Source organism: Arachis hypogaea, chromosome 15, assembly GCF_003086295.3.
Source record: "Arachis hypogaea cultivar Tifrunner chromosome 15, arahy.Tifrunner.gnm2.J5K5, whole genome shotgun sequence".
Classification (NCBI taxonomy): Eukaryota; Viridiplantae; Streptophyta; class Magnoliopsida; order Fabales; family Fabaceae; genus Arachis; species Arachis hypogaea.
The window spans coordinates 148,537,085-148,554,403 of NC_092050.1; the positions used below are offsets into that span (position 1 = coordinate 148,537,085).

The 17,319-nt window shown below is 36.2% G+C and overlaps 1 protein-coding gene and 1 non-coding gene across 2 annotated transcripts; both read right to left on the reverse strand.

The window, feature by feature from the left end:
- Nucleotides 1–1,830: 1,830 nt before the first annotated feature.
- On the reverse strand, nucleotides 1,831–15,987 carry LOC140179017 (uncharacterized). Its single transcript, XM_072217198.1, has 2 exons — nucleotides 15,566–15,987; nucleotides 1,831–3,420 (listed from the first exon to the last, which is right to left on the reverse strand). The coding sequence occupies exon 2, from the start codon at nucleotides 2,530–2,532 to the stop codon at nucleotides 2,002–2,004; it is 531 nt and encodes a 176-aa protein (XP_072073299.1). The 5' UTR covers nucleotides 2,533–3,420; nucleotides 15,566–15,987; the 3' UTR covers nucleotides 1,831–2,001.
- On the reverse strand, nucleotides 14,896–14,968 carry TRNAK-CUU (transfer RNA lysine (anticodon CUU)). Its single transcript has one exon. It is a non-coding gene; the product is annotated as a tRNA-Lys (tRNA).
- Nucleotides 15,988–17,319: the final 1,332 nt, after the last annotated feature.

A 17,319-nucleotide genomic window follows, 5' to 3' on the forward strand; every position in this document is an offset into this window, starting at 1 on the left:
ACTTTGTATGCTTTTTTCCTCATTTCTTCCATCCAATACTTGCCTTATGAACCTGAAATCACTCAACAAACACATCAAGGCATCGAATGGAATTAAAGTGAATCAAAATCACCAATTTAAGGGCCTAAAAAGCATGTTTTTACACTTAAACACAATTCAAGGGAGAATTACAAAATCACGCTATTTCATTAAATAAAAATGTGGGAAAAAGGTGATAAAATCTCCTAAAATAAGCACAAGATAAACCATGAAATTGGGGTTTATCAAATCTCCCTACACTTAAACTAAGCATGTCCTCATGCTAAAATCAAGAAAGAAGCAAAGGGTATCAACATTTATTCAATGCGAACTAACTAAATGCAATCTATCTATATGTAACCTATTTACATGAATGCAATGGCTTAGTCAAAATAAATCAATCTCCAAGAATACGCATGCAAGCCCCAGTGTTAAGGCAATAGCAATCAAAGCAAACCACAATTGGATTGAATCATTGAAAGATTTTACAAACTTGCAAGAAAAGATAATCATGGGTGGAAACATGTAATTGAGCGATCGAACCCTCGCCGGAGGTATATCCGCTCTAGGCACTCAAGTGTATGGGGTTGATTCACTCAATTCTCCCCTAACCATGCTTTCCAAGATTTATTTTTCATCTAACAATCAACAATTACTTTATGCATGCATACAAATATCATGAGGACTTTCCCATAGGTTGTAATGGGGCTAGGGTCAAGGTAGGATACATATGGTCAAGTGAGCTTGAAATTTGGATCCTTGATTAACTTAAACTTCCCACCTAATCTATGACAACCTAAACAATTCTAAACAAACCTAGCTATCCATTCTTCACTTTTTCACTCACTCATGCATTTCCTTTAGATCACCACACATATGCATTGATCATTATTAAACTTTGAGCTTTGGGGCATTTTTGTCCCCTTTTTATTACAATTCTTTTTCTAGTTTTTTTTACTAAAATATATACAAGAATATCAATGCATATGGTTTATACATGATTAATACATGAGTGTGCACCCAATTCCTAAAATTTTTCAACAAAAACACACACACACTTTTATCTCTACCCAATGTACCCAACCTTCCCAAAATCAAATTATGAACACTCTCACTAGCCTAAGCTAATCAAAGATCCAAACAAGGAATATTTATTGTTTTTCACTTAGGCTTGTAATGTGCTACAATTAAGAACAAATAGGTTAAGCATAGGCTCAAAATTGGCTAACAATAGAATATAAAAGGTAGGCTATTTGGGTCAGTGAGCTATTTGAACAATGGCCTCAATCATAAAAATGCATGTATACACAAAATAATGGACATAAAGAATCAAACAAATCAAATATTACAATCATAGGAAGAGAATAATGCACACAAGAATGAAAATAAGTGGTTATGTATGATGTAACCACACAATTAAGGCTCAAAACTCACATGCTTGTGTTCTTAAACTCAAAATATGATCCACAAAGTGTATTAATCAAACAAGTTCTAAAAAATTTTTTTCAACCAATTGGGGTGGTACCTCAGAACTGGAATTCTTGGAAATTTTCATCATATTGATTAAGCTTATTCTAACGCAAGGTTGTGATTTAAAAAATTTTAAAAATTTTCCCTAGTTTACCCTCTTCTCAATCAAAACACAATTCTTATACAAAAAGGGTCAACTGAGTTTTAACAATCCAAAATTTTTCTGATCATAATCAAAAGCCAAGATGCAATATATATATATATATATATATATATATATATATATATATATATATATATATATATATATATATATATAATAAAAGTGTACAACAACCAAAATAAGGGTATCCACAATGACAAATATATACAGTAATCCCAAAATGATCTCAAAGATAAAGTGCAAGAGTAAAATGCGAAATAAAATAAAGTAGCAAAAACTAGAGGATAAATATCTAAAAATTCACTACATAAATGCTATTCACCGGTCACGAACGGTGACCTCCCCACACTTTAGGATGAAACATCATCTTCGATGCTACTGCTGATGCTCGGGATGGGGTCAACAATTGCGCCGGGCTGTGGCTTAGGCTGTGGCTCAGGCTCAGGCTGTGGCTCAGGCTCAGGCTGTGACTCAGGCTGTGGATCCTTAGGAGGTTGTGGAATCTCTGTGGCGGCCTGTGTCTCTGGTGGTGCCTCCTGCTGAGTCGGCTCCTCAACATGCTCCTCCTCCTGATCCTGCTCGTCGGAGGCGGGAGAGTCTGGGAGCGGAGGTAGCTCAATACCCTGGGAGACAAACACCTGGTCTATGCAGTCGAGACGTCGCATGATACGACGCTCGCTGCGCTCCATAGAGCGAAATAGGCACTGTACCAACAGGTATGTCGACTCAGGTGCAGGAGGTGGTGGTAAGGATGCTGCGGCTGCTGAAGTAGAGGGGGTCCTGCTGCTGCTGCTGATGATAAGGGCTGAGCTGCCTCCATCATTACTCTGGCTCGAGAACGGCGCTTGGGTGGAGGCTTCTCGTGCACCCACCCACCCCATGGAATGGTAAGCTCCTTATCGTCGTCATCTAGGGGTGGTGGTGTCACATCATCGTCCTCCCACGGAACATCAGCCAGCTCAATCATGCTGGTAACCAGTGTAGGAAATGGCAATAGACCACGAATGTGCGCGCACCACATACTCTGCCTAATTAGTCGGGGGAAGTCTACCTCTTTCTCCTCTATCACACATCCAATCAAAACTAGCATATCCATCGGGATCTCTGAGAAGTGAGTGGTGGGCAGGACATAATGGGCGAATATATGCTGCCAAGTCTTGGTCTCTCTCGACAGATAGGTGAAAAGCATCCCCTTAGGCTTCTTGTTAGTAGAATCCATCACCCAGGGAGCGTCAGGTGTGGCAATCACGCGCTTAAGTGCCTCATAATCGAATGTCATGCAGTGGATGGCTACCTCTGCCTACTGATAGGCGCATGTGCCATCAGTGCGAGGTCAGCAAAGCAACGCCTCCCCAATGGCTGCCTCAGTGATCAGAATCTCTCTACCCCTCAGCTGGACTGAATCGAGAGTGGCACGAAAGAAGTTGCAGTAGAATTCTCTCACCCATGAAATGTTTATCCTTCCCAAATCTCTGTCAACAAAGTCCAATCCCAACTCCAGAATACGGGTGTTTATGGTGCGTCTCACATCATTGGGAAGGACCAGCTTCTTTTCAATGTTTAGGTTCGTCTTCCGGAATTTAGGGAAGCGAAGCTCACAGTAGAGGTTGGAGAATTTGATTGGATCAGTGGATGGGAGTAGCTGATTTTCTTTGTCCACTTCATTCAGGGGATTTTTAGCATAATTTTCATAGGGTGAAGAGGTAGAGGTTTTAGAGCGCTTTCTCTTCTTAGAAGTAGTGGCTATAGCTTTCCCTTTGTCTGACATCCTGAAAAACAGATGTAGAATGATGTAAGCAACTAGCCAAGTAGATGTGAAGCACTCAAAGTAAGGCATACTCATGAAGTGAGTGAAGAAAATAGAATGCTTGAAATACAAGTAACAAAATTCAGAATTTAATTCTAGTTACAAATCAAGAATTCAAACCACAATTGCACAATGCTTGTTCATTGAGCCTAATAAATGCCATATTCAAAAGAATGATTAAAGGAGTTATGTTCAAAATAAATGGAAGAAATCAGTTGCTTAATCAAGTTAGAGTTAGAAATTAGTTTAAAAATTAGTGATATGACTGCTATTAGCTCAATTAAAAGCAGTGTACAAAGTATGGATGCAAGAATACTCACAACCATGAAATGTATATAGTCATTGATGATGAAATATGATATTGCCAAAAAAGCACACAATTATGAAAACAAGTCATCAGTCAATTGTGAAGATCACTAGAATTGTATGAATTGGTGTTGGTAAAATCAGAACATTGAGGAACAAGAAAATCAAGAAACATTCAACACCCATTCCAAAGAGGTATAAAATTCACAAGTTGAAACCAGAATGGAAAATCTCATGATCTATGCGACTTAATGCAAATTAGGCATGAATAGAATGAATCAATTAATCACACAGATTAAAAACCTTCAAACTTGTGAGTTTATGCAAAAGAGGCACAAAATCTTGAAAGAGTTTCAAGTTATGGTCAATCTGAAAGCTTACCTAACTATGCAATGCATATAAGCAAATTAGCGTTGTAAGCAAGCAAAGAGTACTACAAGCATGACCAAAACCTATAAACATGTTCTTGAGGAGTTTCCAAAACCATTTAGCAAACAAAACCTTATTGACACAGAAATCATCAAATAGAAGCTTGTTGCATCAATTAAACAGTGTTATTTCATGAAACATGGTTAGAAAAAATCTGGCAGCATTTCAGCAGTAAATTGGCTATTTCCCAAATTCAAACAAGCAATTCTAATCCATATGAATTCATTAACAATTAAAAGCACAAAAATCATATATGAGTTCATATGAATTGAACAATTAAGCCAATCTTTCAGCAGCAAAACATTAAAAAGCAAATTAAACTAAATCAGCCAGCAACAATTAACATTCTTTCTTTGAACGATGAACAAAAATACTTGCTTAAAATACAGCTCCAAATCTGCCTAATTGCATAAAGATAATGAATTCAGGTAGCATGCTATTCACTGAAGTTCATACCCAACCACAAGTGTTCAACATGAACTTAAACAAATAAGCATGTTGGGTCAAGTGATTGAGTTCAAATTGGAACAAGACAGAAGCAAAAACAACTTGCATTCATTAAGCAAAATCATCACTGCACAAGCAATCATTAACAATATTTAGCAGCTGGTTCACCTCACACAGCCATGATAAAAAACACAGCATCACAATTCAAACAAGCCTATTGGAAGCTTGGAGTTAGTGCTAGTTACTGAATTTTGGTGTTGAGGGCTTGCAATCTTGCCTAAGTGGGTTGTCTTGGGTTATACGAGAAAATCAGCCAAGGTATGGTTTTGGTTTCTCGTATTTAATATATAATGTCTTGTGAAAACTTAGGCTAGATGACCATAGGCTAGGTGTGAATGTATGAATGTGTTAAACGCTTAGTACCTTGATAATAATTGTTGAAATAGGTTGATTATTAGCTTGGTAATTGATGTTGGTGATAGAAGTGGAATGCTAAGTGATGATTTGAAGATGATTGATAAAGTGGTAAACATGCATATGTATATGTAATGAATTGTTGGTAAAAATTGATGAATTTGTATGAGATTATGCAATATTGACGTATGATTAGTTATGGTAGGGTGTGGAGTTGTGTTGGCTATGTTTTGGGCAGGGGATTTTTGTGTGGGTGTGAGCAATGAGTTATGTTTTATGAAAATAGAGGTTTGGAAGATTCTTGTTAAAATCTGATTTTTTGCCGAATTTCGGTGAGCCATAACTCTACTTCCGGACCCCCAAATTGTTTCAAACTTGTCTCATGAAATTTGGGTCCGTGAAGTTTACGTCGTTCGAAGAATAGATGAAAAATGTTTTCAAATGAGAAAGTTATGTGCGTCAGAAGTTCGGTATGTAAAATTGAAATTCTGCAGACTTAACCATTTTTTACTAATCTGCAATGCATGCGTATGCAAACCCCTCCATACGCGGATGGGCGTTTCTGTTTGGCATGCATGTGTATGCGGACGAGGTAATGCGTACGAGTGATGGGCGAATTTCACTCCCACGCATACGCGTGGCCCATACGTACGCGTGACACCTATTTTCAGCAAACTTAATTTTATGTTTTAAAACCTAATTTCAAACCTCTAAACCTCTATTTTTACTCTTTTAACCCCTAAACCTTAGTTATGTGTTGATTGATGAGAAGAAGTTAGTAGGGGGTGATAACTTGGAGATGAAGAAAGCTTGAGAAGTGACGAATTAGGTATGAGGAGATAGGGTGCATATATATATATATATATACTACTTAAATTATGAAACTGGCTAAAGAAAGGAATAAACATTGTATCTGAGCACTCTTTTTCGAAAGTGCGACCCCAGAAGATGGTGGAAGGTGAGGATCCCCTTCCTTGTTCCTCCTGGTATTGTAAAATCTCCCCCAGCAAGATGATGGGAGGTTAGGATCCCCTCCTTTGTTCCTCCAGGGCATATGAGAACGTACCTCTTGGGTAGACGCAAGGGTTGTGATTTTGCCTCACTTGCTCCAGGTTGGTTAGTATATAGAGGCTCCTCGGGTAGACGCAAGGGTTGTAGTTTTGCCCTACTTGCTCCGGGTTATGATAAACTATGTATAAAGGTGCAAATATATGATGTATAAGTGATGTTATAGCTATAATGAATGATTATGAAATAATTATGAATGAATATGAATGAAATGAGACTAATGCACTAAATGTTATCTGAGATACGAGTTTCCCTGGGTAAAGTACCGTGACTTGCCACCACGTGTTCTAGGTTGAGACTCGATACTCTGTTGACCTTACGACGTAAGGGTGACTGAGTACTTATAAATTTCTGGGAAGGATAACACCCATTGAGCAATTTTATATATGAGAAAAAGCTATGCATAGACTCTTGGGGATGCGCATCGGGGGAACAATCCAGGGTTTGGCAGCCGGACTTGTCGGGTTGGCTTGATAACCGACAAATGAGACTCATCAGCCATAGGACAGGCATGCATCATATGCATATTGCTTGAATTGCTTGTTTGTGCATTATTTGGGAATCCCTAAGTGAACTTACCATGTTAATTTTTATATTTGCTACCTACAGTACTTGTATTCTACCTGTGTTTGTTATTGTCTACTTGGTTGTCTATGCGGTTCTCTGGTGTTGGAGGATTGGAGGAAAGGAGGAGGATTGATGGTTTAGGTTTAAGTTTTGGTTAAGTTAGGAACCCTTAGAAGATTACCTTGGTTTATGGTTCTATTTTAGTTCTTTAAGCTTTATAATCTGAGTGTCGGCGTTCTAGGATTGCCTCTGGCTTTCTCAGGACCTTATATCTCATGTATGCGGTACCTTTACCATACTGAGAACTCCTAGTTCTCATTCTATATGGATATTTGTGGTTTTCAGATGCAGGTCAGGTGGCACCTCGCTGAAGCATTCTGGGAGCTTCTGAAAGCGAAGATTCTTTTGTACTTTTGGGACTTAAGTTTGGTTATATATATATATATATATATATATATATATATATATATATATATATATATATATACATATATATATATATATATATATATATATATATATATATATATACATATATATATATATACTTTTTATCTCCACTACATATGTATGTTATGTTTTATCCCTCTTAGAGGTTGAATTTGGAAAAATAGGTTCTGTAGGCTGTCTTGTGGGACTTTCGGAATTCTGATGTGTGTGTGTGTGTGTGTGTGTGTGTGTGGAAAAATAGGTTCTGTAGGCTGTCTTGTGGAACTTTTGGAATTCTGGTGTGTTTTTTAACTTCGCGAGCTGGATCAGAAGCTTTGCTATATGTATCTTGGAACTCTTTTGTATATATACTTTCATGCTTATTTTACTCTTATCCAGCTTTGTTACGTTTATTGCTTATGTGAGTGATGCGCTTTTCTGTTTAAAGCTTTGCTTTAAACTTTCTTTCAAAGGTTCCTAGATGAACCTTCTTTTCAACTATATTATGTATATTTATATTTTATTTTTAGAGTTCGTAACGCCTCGCCACCTCTATTTTACATCTTCAGTGTAAAGCTATGTGTGGTAGGGTGTTACACCTCTATAATCCTAGGTAGACCATTTCTAGCCACTGGGAGAGCTCTGATTGATATGGAAGAAGGTGAATTGATGCTGATGGTGCATGAGGAGAATTTGACCCTCAAGGTTTGTAAATCCATACATCACTCTGGTGAAGAGGACAACTGCATGGACTGAGTTCACTGATCTAAATCTCTAAGAACCCCCTGATGATGTACAACAGAGTTTGCAGCTCAATCCTCTTTTGGTGGGAATCAATACAATTTCCCCTTACATCAAACCTAAGTTTCGTGTCGGGTGTGCGTCATCCACCAAGGAGGAAGTTCCCAAGAAGAAAGTGCTCAGGGAATGGAGAAACAAAAAGATCTCCACTGAAGGTTTTTCCTTAGGGTTGAAGGTGGTGTTGACTCGTAATCCAGTGTTGCCTTATACAGTAAACAAAATCCTCTCTCTTGAGCATATTGATCTAATTTATGTGGACGCAGAGAGACAATTCACAATGAGAGGTGAGGAGTTGAAGCGTTATGATCAACCTCCACCCTAACAACAGTCAACCATCAAGCTAGTGACGTTAAAGAAGCACTCGTTAGGAGGCAATCCAATTATCTGTATCCTTAGATTTTATATTTAGTGTATTTTTTTTACTTTATTCTAGTTTTTTATGGTTTTCCTTCATTTGATGAATAGGTGCAATCAGATGGGCGCTCAGAACACTCTGGAGGAAATTTTATCCAGATTCGTCGACGCTAAACGCCGCAACCTGGCGTTTAGTGCCAAAAGGCACGAAATTTGTGGAGTTTGCCACTGTGAGGTGGCGCTAATCACCACAACGTGGTGTTTAGCCCCATGATGAACACATTTAGAGAAGCCAACCACTGTCTTGTGGCGTTAAACTCGAAGAGCTGGCGTTTAGCGCTGATGGTGCAACAAAATGAGAAAATGGCTCTGTTTGCTGACGCTAAACGTGGCTAGCTGGCGTTTAGCACCATAGGTGCTCTAATTTGGAATTTAGGTTCTGTTAATTCCACCATTTGGGTGTTTAGCTCCAAGCATTCATCCAATAAAAATAAAAATAAATAAAAATAAATAAATAAAAAAATAACGGAGGCGGCGCTAAACGCTGAGCCTGGCGTTTAGTACCAGTAGCGTGTTTTGAGACCCCTTCATTGAGGGGATTTGAATTTTGAATTGAAAAATTTGCGGGCCCCACCAAAACCATCCCCTCCACCAATCACCATCCTCCATACCGCCAAACCTCTCTTCCCAATCCCCCTTTCCCCACTAACCGTTACCCCCCACCAACCCCAAATTAATTCACATTCAATTTACCTTTCCATTCCCTTTTCCCCCAACGACTCTCCTTTCTTCCCCCCTCTATATAAACCTATTTACCCCCTCCCCTTTTACATACCAACAACAATAACCCCCCTACTACTGCTACTTCTTTTACCCACCCCACACTACTCCCTCTTCTATTCTTCTTCCTTCTTTTTCTTTTACCCCTCCCACTATTCCTCCTTTCTTTTTTTACCACATTCCCCTTTTTATCAATTTTATTTCATTAATTACCATATCCACTCCCCTTTTCCATTCTTCTTTTCTTTTTTCTTTTTTTTTCTTTCCCATTACTACCCACATACACCTCCTTCTTTTTCTCTTTTTCTTTGCTCGGGGACGAGCAAAAGTTTTAAATTTAGTGTGGTTGCACCGCTTCTTTCTTTGATCTTTATATATGGCACCCAAGGAAGGAGAATCCTCTTCAAAAAAGAGGAAAGAGAAGGCCCCTGTGACCGGTCCATATGATGCCAACCGGTTCAGTTCCAAAGTGCACGAAGAGCACTTCTATGAGATCACTAGGAAGAAGAAGGTTATTCCGGAAGTCCAGTTTGATCTCAAGTCGGACGAGTATCCAAAAATTTAGGAGATCTAGAGAAGAGGCTGGGGAACACTGTGTAACCCGATCACTGAAGTGGGCCAACTGATGGTCTAGGAGTTTTATGCTAATGCTTGGGTTACATACAAGCATGTGAGGGGCGTGAATCCCAGCTCCAAGAATTGGCTTGCTATGGTAAGAGGGAGGACTATGGCCTTCAGATCGAGGAGTGTGAGGGAAGCACTCCAACTGCTGCAATTAAGAGATGATCCTCACTCCTATACTGAGAGAGTGAATAGTGACTGGAGGCCGGATCAGATTCTTACAGACATATGCCTTCCAGGAGCCCAGTGGAGGCTGAATTCAGAGGGGCAACCTTATTAGTTGGGACGACATGATCTGAGGCCAGTAGCCCGAGGGTGGTTGGATTTTATCCAACGTTTCATCATCCTGACAAGTAACCGTTCTGAGGTTACTATAGACTGGGCTGTGATGATCCACTGTATTATGCTCGAGGATGAGGTGGAGGTGGTGCAAGTGATTCCACAGGAGATATACAACATTGCTTTCAATGCCTCCACCCACGCCAAGCTGGCATTCCTACATCTTATCTACTGCCTCTGCGATGCCCACATAGTGCACATAGAGCACGACACCCTCATTCCCATAAAGAGACCGATCTTTAGGAAGAGGATGGAGTATCCCCAGGAGTATGCACGAGCCCCGAGAGAGGAGCCAGCAGCACAAGGACAACCAGTTCTCCCTCCCCAGCAGGAGCAGCCCTTGATGCCTAAGGGACACTACTTTCCTCCGCAGGAGTATTGGCATTAGCTGACTTCCTCTATTGAGCAGTTGAGAGTGAGCTAGGATAGTCATAGTGCTCTCTTTCTGTAGGTTCTAGCTGAGCAGTAAAGTCAGTGCCATGAGCTTACACAGATGAGACTTGACATTGGGCGACTGAGAAGATATCCGGGAGCTCAGCCTAATAGAGGAGATGACCACCAGGATGACTGAGGTGGTTAAGTTTTCTTTCGTTCTATTTTTCCATTTCGCTGTTATTTTGCTATTTTCTGTTTTCTGTTGCTTTATTTTCTGTCTTTTGCATGATCTTTATTATATCTAGTCTTTTTAGGTTATTTTTTTTAATTCAGTTATTGTTATTTTTATTTTTATTTTGAAAATATATCTCATGTATAGCTCACTGAGCTTAAATTCAAAAAAAAGAGAGAAAAATGGTGTAATGCATGAGTAGTTGAGTTTATATTTAGAATTGTTTTATTTAAGTAGATGTGGCGATATTTATGTGTGATTTTGAATGCATGAAAAAGAGCAGTGCATGTTTGATCTTGGAGTAAAGGATGTTAATTCGTGAGGAACAAAAATTGAGAGAAGTATTATGAAATTCTCTAAATTGAACAAGAAATTAATCCTTGAAGCAAAAGAAACAGCAAAAGAGAAAGAAAATAAAAAGCAAGGCCCAAGACTCTGAGCATCAATGGCTAGGAAGGTTAAGAATGATCAAAAGCTCAAACAGTTATTTTCCTAACTATATGCTTGTGGCGTGAATGTGTCAAAGAACTCTTGAGACAAAGCACTTAGAGTCAAAGCCAACTGCAAATAAAGAGTATGCCAAAGGCTCTGAACATCACTGACTAGAAAAATTCAATAGAAAAATCAGAATTCAAAGAGTTCCCCCAATTAAGTGCTTGTTGTGTTTCTGTGTCAAGCAAAGCTTGAGACAAAATATTTAGAGTCACAGCTAGACTCAAAGTGCAAAGCACCAAAGAAAAGAAAAGAAAAAACTGTGTTCAAGGATTAATTGGAAGGTAAAAGAGAGAGAATTCATAATATTATCCAGATTCTAGTTCCAAATGACATTGGCATTCTTAAGCTTCAAAGGATAGTGAGGTGCTGAAACTATTTAGTATCACAGTGTCATTAACCCCATTCAAAGAATATATAGGAACTTAATTGAAAACTCAATTCTTAGGCAAAACCACATCTCAAGTTCATATTATTTTCAGTGGCTTGAGGATAAGCAACAATTTAAGTTTGGTGTTGTGATGCCTGAGCATCTTTTCTATATTTCTTAATAATTTAGACGTGGATTTGTTGAGTTTTTATGAGAATTTGGTGTTTTAAGCCATGTTGGATGCTACTTTGATTTGCACTGTTATTTTGATGATTTCAGGTGAAGTTCGGACAAGTTTGACAGAGTTCGTGCAGAAGAAAAAGAAAAAATTTTGATGCTGTCAAGCTGGTTTAGCGCCCCGTGCCTCTATTTGTTAGCGCTAAACACCATGACTCGGCATTTAGCGATAGATGCTTCGTAAAGTGTGCCAAGGTCATGCGATAGTGGCGCTAAGCCAGGTACCCAGAAACATTGGAAAGCTCTCTGTCCAGCAGCGCTAAACGCTACTTCCCAGCGTTTAGCAGCAATAGCATCCTCAAATCTCCACGGAAGGCCTCATTTAGTTTTTAATTGATTTTCTTTTATAGTTTTTAGGGTTTTTGATTAATAAATTTAGAAAAATTAGGATTTGACATAAAAGGAGACAAGAATTAGCCCTGTAGGCTCTCTTCTTCTCTTTTTTCTTGTTCCGCATTTTTCATTTTTTCACTCTAGGTTTTTCTCTGAGCCATGAGTAACTAAACCACCACTATTAAGGTTAGGAGCTCTATTATTTTGATGGATTAATACTATTGTCATTCTACTCTTAATCAATGCACTGTTGTATATTCAAGGATTAATTTCGTTTTTCATCCTACGGATTAGAGTATATTGGAAGATAACTCTTTTTCTAATTGAATTCTTGTTGAATCTTGGAAAAGTTAACTCACTTGAATTACAACTTGAAATTAACTCCTCACAATTCTCTATATATCTGGATTTAACGTGATATATGACATATAATCGTCTTATCTTTGGGTGTTTAGGGTTTGTGTGGCTCATAAAATAGAATTGGACTTAAACTTCTAATTTAAATTAAGTGACCAAGGGATTGGCAGTTGATTTAGTTAGGGGAGATTAAATTGCAAAGGAATTAGGGTTTAATCACTTAAGGTTGCCATGAATTGAATCTTTGCATGATTAAAGTGGATAATAAGAATTGTTAATCCGAAAATTTAACATTTCTAAAACCTTAACTGTTTTTTCATACTATTTTCACCAACCATTCTCTGTTTGCTTTCTTGAATTCTCTTGAATTACTGTTTTGTGCTATTTAAAACTCACAACACTCAAATTAGTTTGTCTGACTAGCCTAGTTACCCAACTATTGTTGCTTGATCCATTAATTCTCGTAGGATCGACACTCACTCACCTAAATTATTACTTAGTACGACCCGATACATTTGCCGGTAAATCTGTGGTATTTAAAATCCGCACCAGTTATTATTTATCTTGCAGCTTCATTAAAGTTTTAAATTTTGTGATCTTAGTCACTGTGATTTTTTTTTTAAATAAATTAGTATGGGGTGCAAGGTGGGGGAACAACTTGAATCTGCTGATTTCAAAGCATAAACATGATGGTAGTCTTTATTTACCATCTAATTAAATTCTATTTATTTTAAAAGATGACAATCTATATTTACATAGATTTGTATTCAAATTTTATGTTTTCTTAGAGTTTAAAAATAGATATAGGATGCACTCTATACATGTAGTCAACTTATATGTTAACCAAACATAGAACATCAACTTATATAATATTAATGATAATAGAGTTAAAGATTTAAATTTAATTTATGATATTTTTTATTTTATTTATTTTTTTTTATTTTAGGAAAATTTTTTCGATACTAACAGTGATGGGTGCTTTCAGTATATAAATTTATTATTAATAGAAGTACATAATTCAGGATGTAAATTTCAATTTACTTCTTAATTATTTTACTACCGCCAATTTTAATATAGGTACTATCTAAATATTTTATTAGATATGGCAAATTTCTCTTTTCTATATAAGGATCTAATTAAATAAGAAGTTAATTTATTTTTTTATTTCAATGCAGCTCCAAACATATATCACCGACGTAGAGAGTGTAAATGTATGATCACTCACAAATTAACTTTTTCATACAAAGCATAATATGTATTTACGTAGATTTGGCATTTATACATATTTTTTTTCCTAATTTTGGTTCATTTAATTATAATTTGATGCCTAAAAGATTAAAAGTTTCAATGTTTATTTTATTCTTAAGCTTTTGAATATCACAAATTGTATTGCAGGGTCAGCACATAGTACACTAAAATTTTGGGATTTAGAATTCTTTGAATTGATTGAATCTACTAAACAAGAGTTCCCTAATTTAGTGTCATGTGAGTCATTGTGTTAGTAATAGAGATTATTGGTGGGTTTAAATTCTGTAACTTTTTTCTTTTAAATGTTTTTATTATACATTATTTCCTTTTTTTCAAATTTAGCCCATTATGTACAAGGACACATATAGTGAAAGTCATGGTTCTCTTTGAATGTAATTTTTCTCTTTTAAATATTTTTATTATGCATTATTTTCTTTTTTCAAATTTAGCCCATTATGTACAAGCACACATGTAGTAAAAGTCATAGTTCTCTATGAATTTTGGTAGATATTTTGCTTAATATTTTTTTTATGGTTCTGTTTTGATAGGTTGATTTTACTACATTTTTTTGGAATTTGATTTCTAACAACCAGAACTTAATAATAATGAAAATAGGCATGTTACCAGACAGCAAAGCTCAAAGGCTTCTCGACAGTGTTAAAATTTTGTTTGTTTTCCCAATTAATCTATTAATAGTTTGTCATTTATTTATGAGTTTTTGTTTGATTTTTTTTTTAGTATTTTTTTGTTTGTTTTTTTTCCTTAATTTTAGATTTGATTATTTAGTGGTATTTCTTATGCATTATTTTCTTTTTTCAAATTTAGCCCATTATATACAAGCACACATATAGTAAAAGTCATAGTTCTCTGTGAATTTTGGTAGATATTTTTGCTTAATGTTTTTTTTATGGTTCTTTTTTGATAGGTTGATTTTACTACAATTTTTTAGAATTTGATTTCTAACAACCAGAACTTAATAACAATGAAAATAGGCATGTTACCAGTAAGTAAAGTTCAAAGGCTTCTTGACAGTGTTAAATTTTATGAGTTTTTTTTTTTTTTTTTTGTATTTTTTTGTTTGTTTTTTTTTTCCTTAGTTTTTATTTATGAGTTTTTGTTTTGAATTGATTATTTAGTGGTATTTCTTTTACCTTTATACCTCTCTTTATTGATAAGTAAAATATATAAATAAAAAATTAAGAAAAGATGTTACTCTCTTCTCGCAAGACAAGAAATCACGCCCACCGTGGGGCTCGAACCCACGACCACAAGGTTAAGAGCCTTGCGCTCTACCGACTGAGCTAGACGGGCTATTTAAATTTTATATATAACATGAATTGTAAAATAACATGTGAAATCTTCTACCGTCTTCAGTTTATCCTCGTTTTCAATCGCATACCATATTCTGAACTCGTTGTCATCAAGTTCCTCTTCCATGTGAAGACGGCAATGAATTTAGGATAAAGAGACTTTGGAATTCGTTAACTATTACTTTAGTATAAAAAATAACAATAAGTTGAGAATAGGATAAAAATAATTAATAAATATTATATTTTTTAAATAATAATTTTTTAATATTTAATATATTTTATCTAAATTTTTATAATAATATTTAGATAAATATTTAAAAATTATATAAAAAGGATTTCAGAGTTTAATCTCTAAAAAAAATTAATCATTCACAATAATTTTTTTAAAAAAAATATCAAATTTTAAGATAATTTTTAAAAATATTTGTTTACAATATATATTTAATATCTATTTTTTTTGTATTTTTCAATTTTTAGTTGCTATTTTTAGGTTAGCATATTTTTTTGGTAGTTTCCTCGACTTAGGCTCATGATTAAAAATGCAAGGATGACATGAAATGTTAATGAGAGGGGGAGAGAGAAGACAACGATAGCTTACGGTCAACTTGAGGAGGTAGAAGTTGGAGTAGTAAGATAAGAATTGCAAATGAAGATAGAGAGGCGCAAATCGGAGGCTTGGAGTGACGTTGACTGCTGCGAGGGGCTTGGACGGGAGGAGCATCGGTAATGGCAGTTACAGGGGATGTGGCAGCGGCTTCATGTGTGGTTGGGGAAGAAGAAGAATGTGAAGATGAAGGAGTAGCGGAGAGGGATTGTTCGGTGGGAAGAGTGGTGTCAGATAAGAATGATTGCGGACTAGATGGTGACGGTGATAGTGAATTGGTGATGATTTGTGGGAGGTGGATTCGGGTTGTGCATTTTGCTGAGAAAGGGACGGAGGGATTGAATCATAAAAAGGAAGAAGAAATGGGAATTGGGTGAGTACGATGTGTGTTAGGTGGATTTAGTGGGTGTATATTGGATGAGTGTTTGTTTGGTTGGTCCGTAATATCTGATGATATGGGAGATGGTCCAATATGGAGAAAAGGGATAGTTGAAGTGGATGGATTATTGGGTTTTTGAGGTATAGTGATGTTTGGGCTGCGAAAGTTTGGAAGCGGGCCTTTTGAGGCTAATGGAAAAATTAATTTATGAAACACTGATTTTTCTATCATCCAAAGATAAACAATATAACAGTGACAAAAAAAAAATAACCTTTAGAGTTAGGGTTCTCGAACCACGGTACTGAAAATGCTATCCATCTATGATGTTACAAAATCTCTAATTTCTCAATCTGGCCAAAAAGAAATTAAAAAAAAATATAACCTTAAAAAAAATAGCCTTTTGTGATTTGGGTTAAATTTTGAATAGTGATTTGTTAAAATTGATACTAAGACTGCACACAAATCGAATTGGATCCCATATCCACATTTTTTTAGGTTCAGATCCGATCATAAAAATCGAATTGGGTATCAAATATGTAATTGTACCAATCAACAAAACAAAATTTCAAAATATCATAAAAAATGATCGTATTAGATATAACACTTTTTTCAGGCTCAGATCCAGTCATGCAGATTAGAAGACAGTGATAACGCGGCTGTGGCCTGCGGGACATTGAGACAATGAGGCAAAATGGCTCCGAGAGAGCAATGCGACAATAGAGATGATGAAGGAGATGTGATCTGACGGGAACAATAAAAGAGATGCAACAATGAACGAGACTTTGATGCGGTGGTGAACAGTAGTGATGGATGAGGTCAGAAGTGAGGTTTGAGAAAGAGAGTGTTTTGTCGATTTTTAACAAATCATGGTGGTTCGATATCTAGTGGTTTGGGAGCGAAACCTACTCCTCTGTATAGGTACCAATTTTCTAAAAGTGCATCAAAGTGTCTTCGATTAGATGTGTATTGAGATGACAAATAAATAAAGGTTTGTAAAAGGATAAAGAAGTTTAAAACAAACAATTTCGAAAGGTAAATTGACTGAAATTGAAAGATTTGCGTTGAAAATAAAAGAAATCAGTAAAGTGCATTCGAGTGAGTCAAAGGACTTTGACATGAAAATTAAAAGTGCATAAATGTAAATTGGACATTGAAATTAAATGGTACTTGGAAGATAAACTTGCTTAAAAAATAAAGTTTACAAGAAAATAAATTGAAAGAGTAAAACATGGAAGGAACCCTACAGAAAAGTAACTCGATCGCAAACTCACGAATTCTCTGGGGATGTGAGTGTGCTTGAGTGTTTTCTGAATTAAAGTTCCAACCTCTATTCCCTAAAACTTTCTAGTATTTATAATCCACTTTTGTA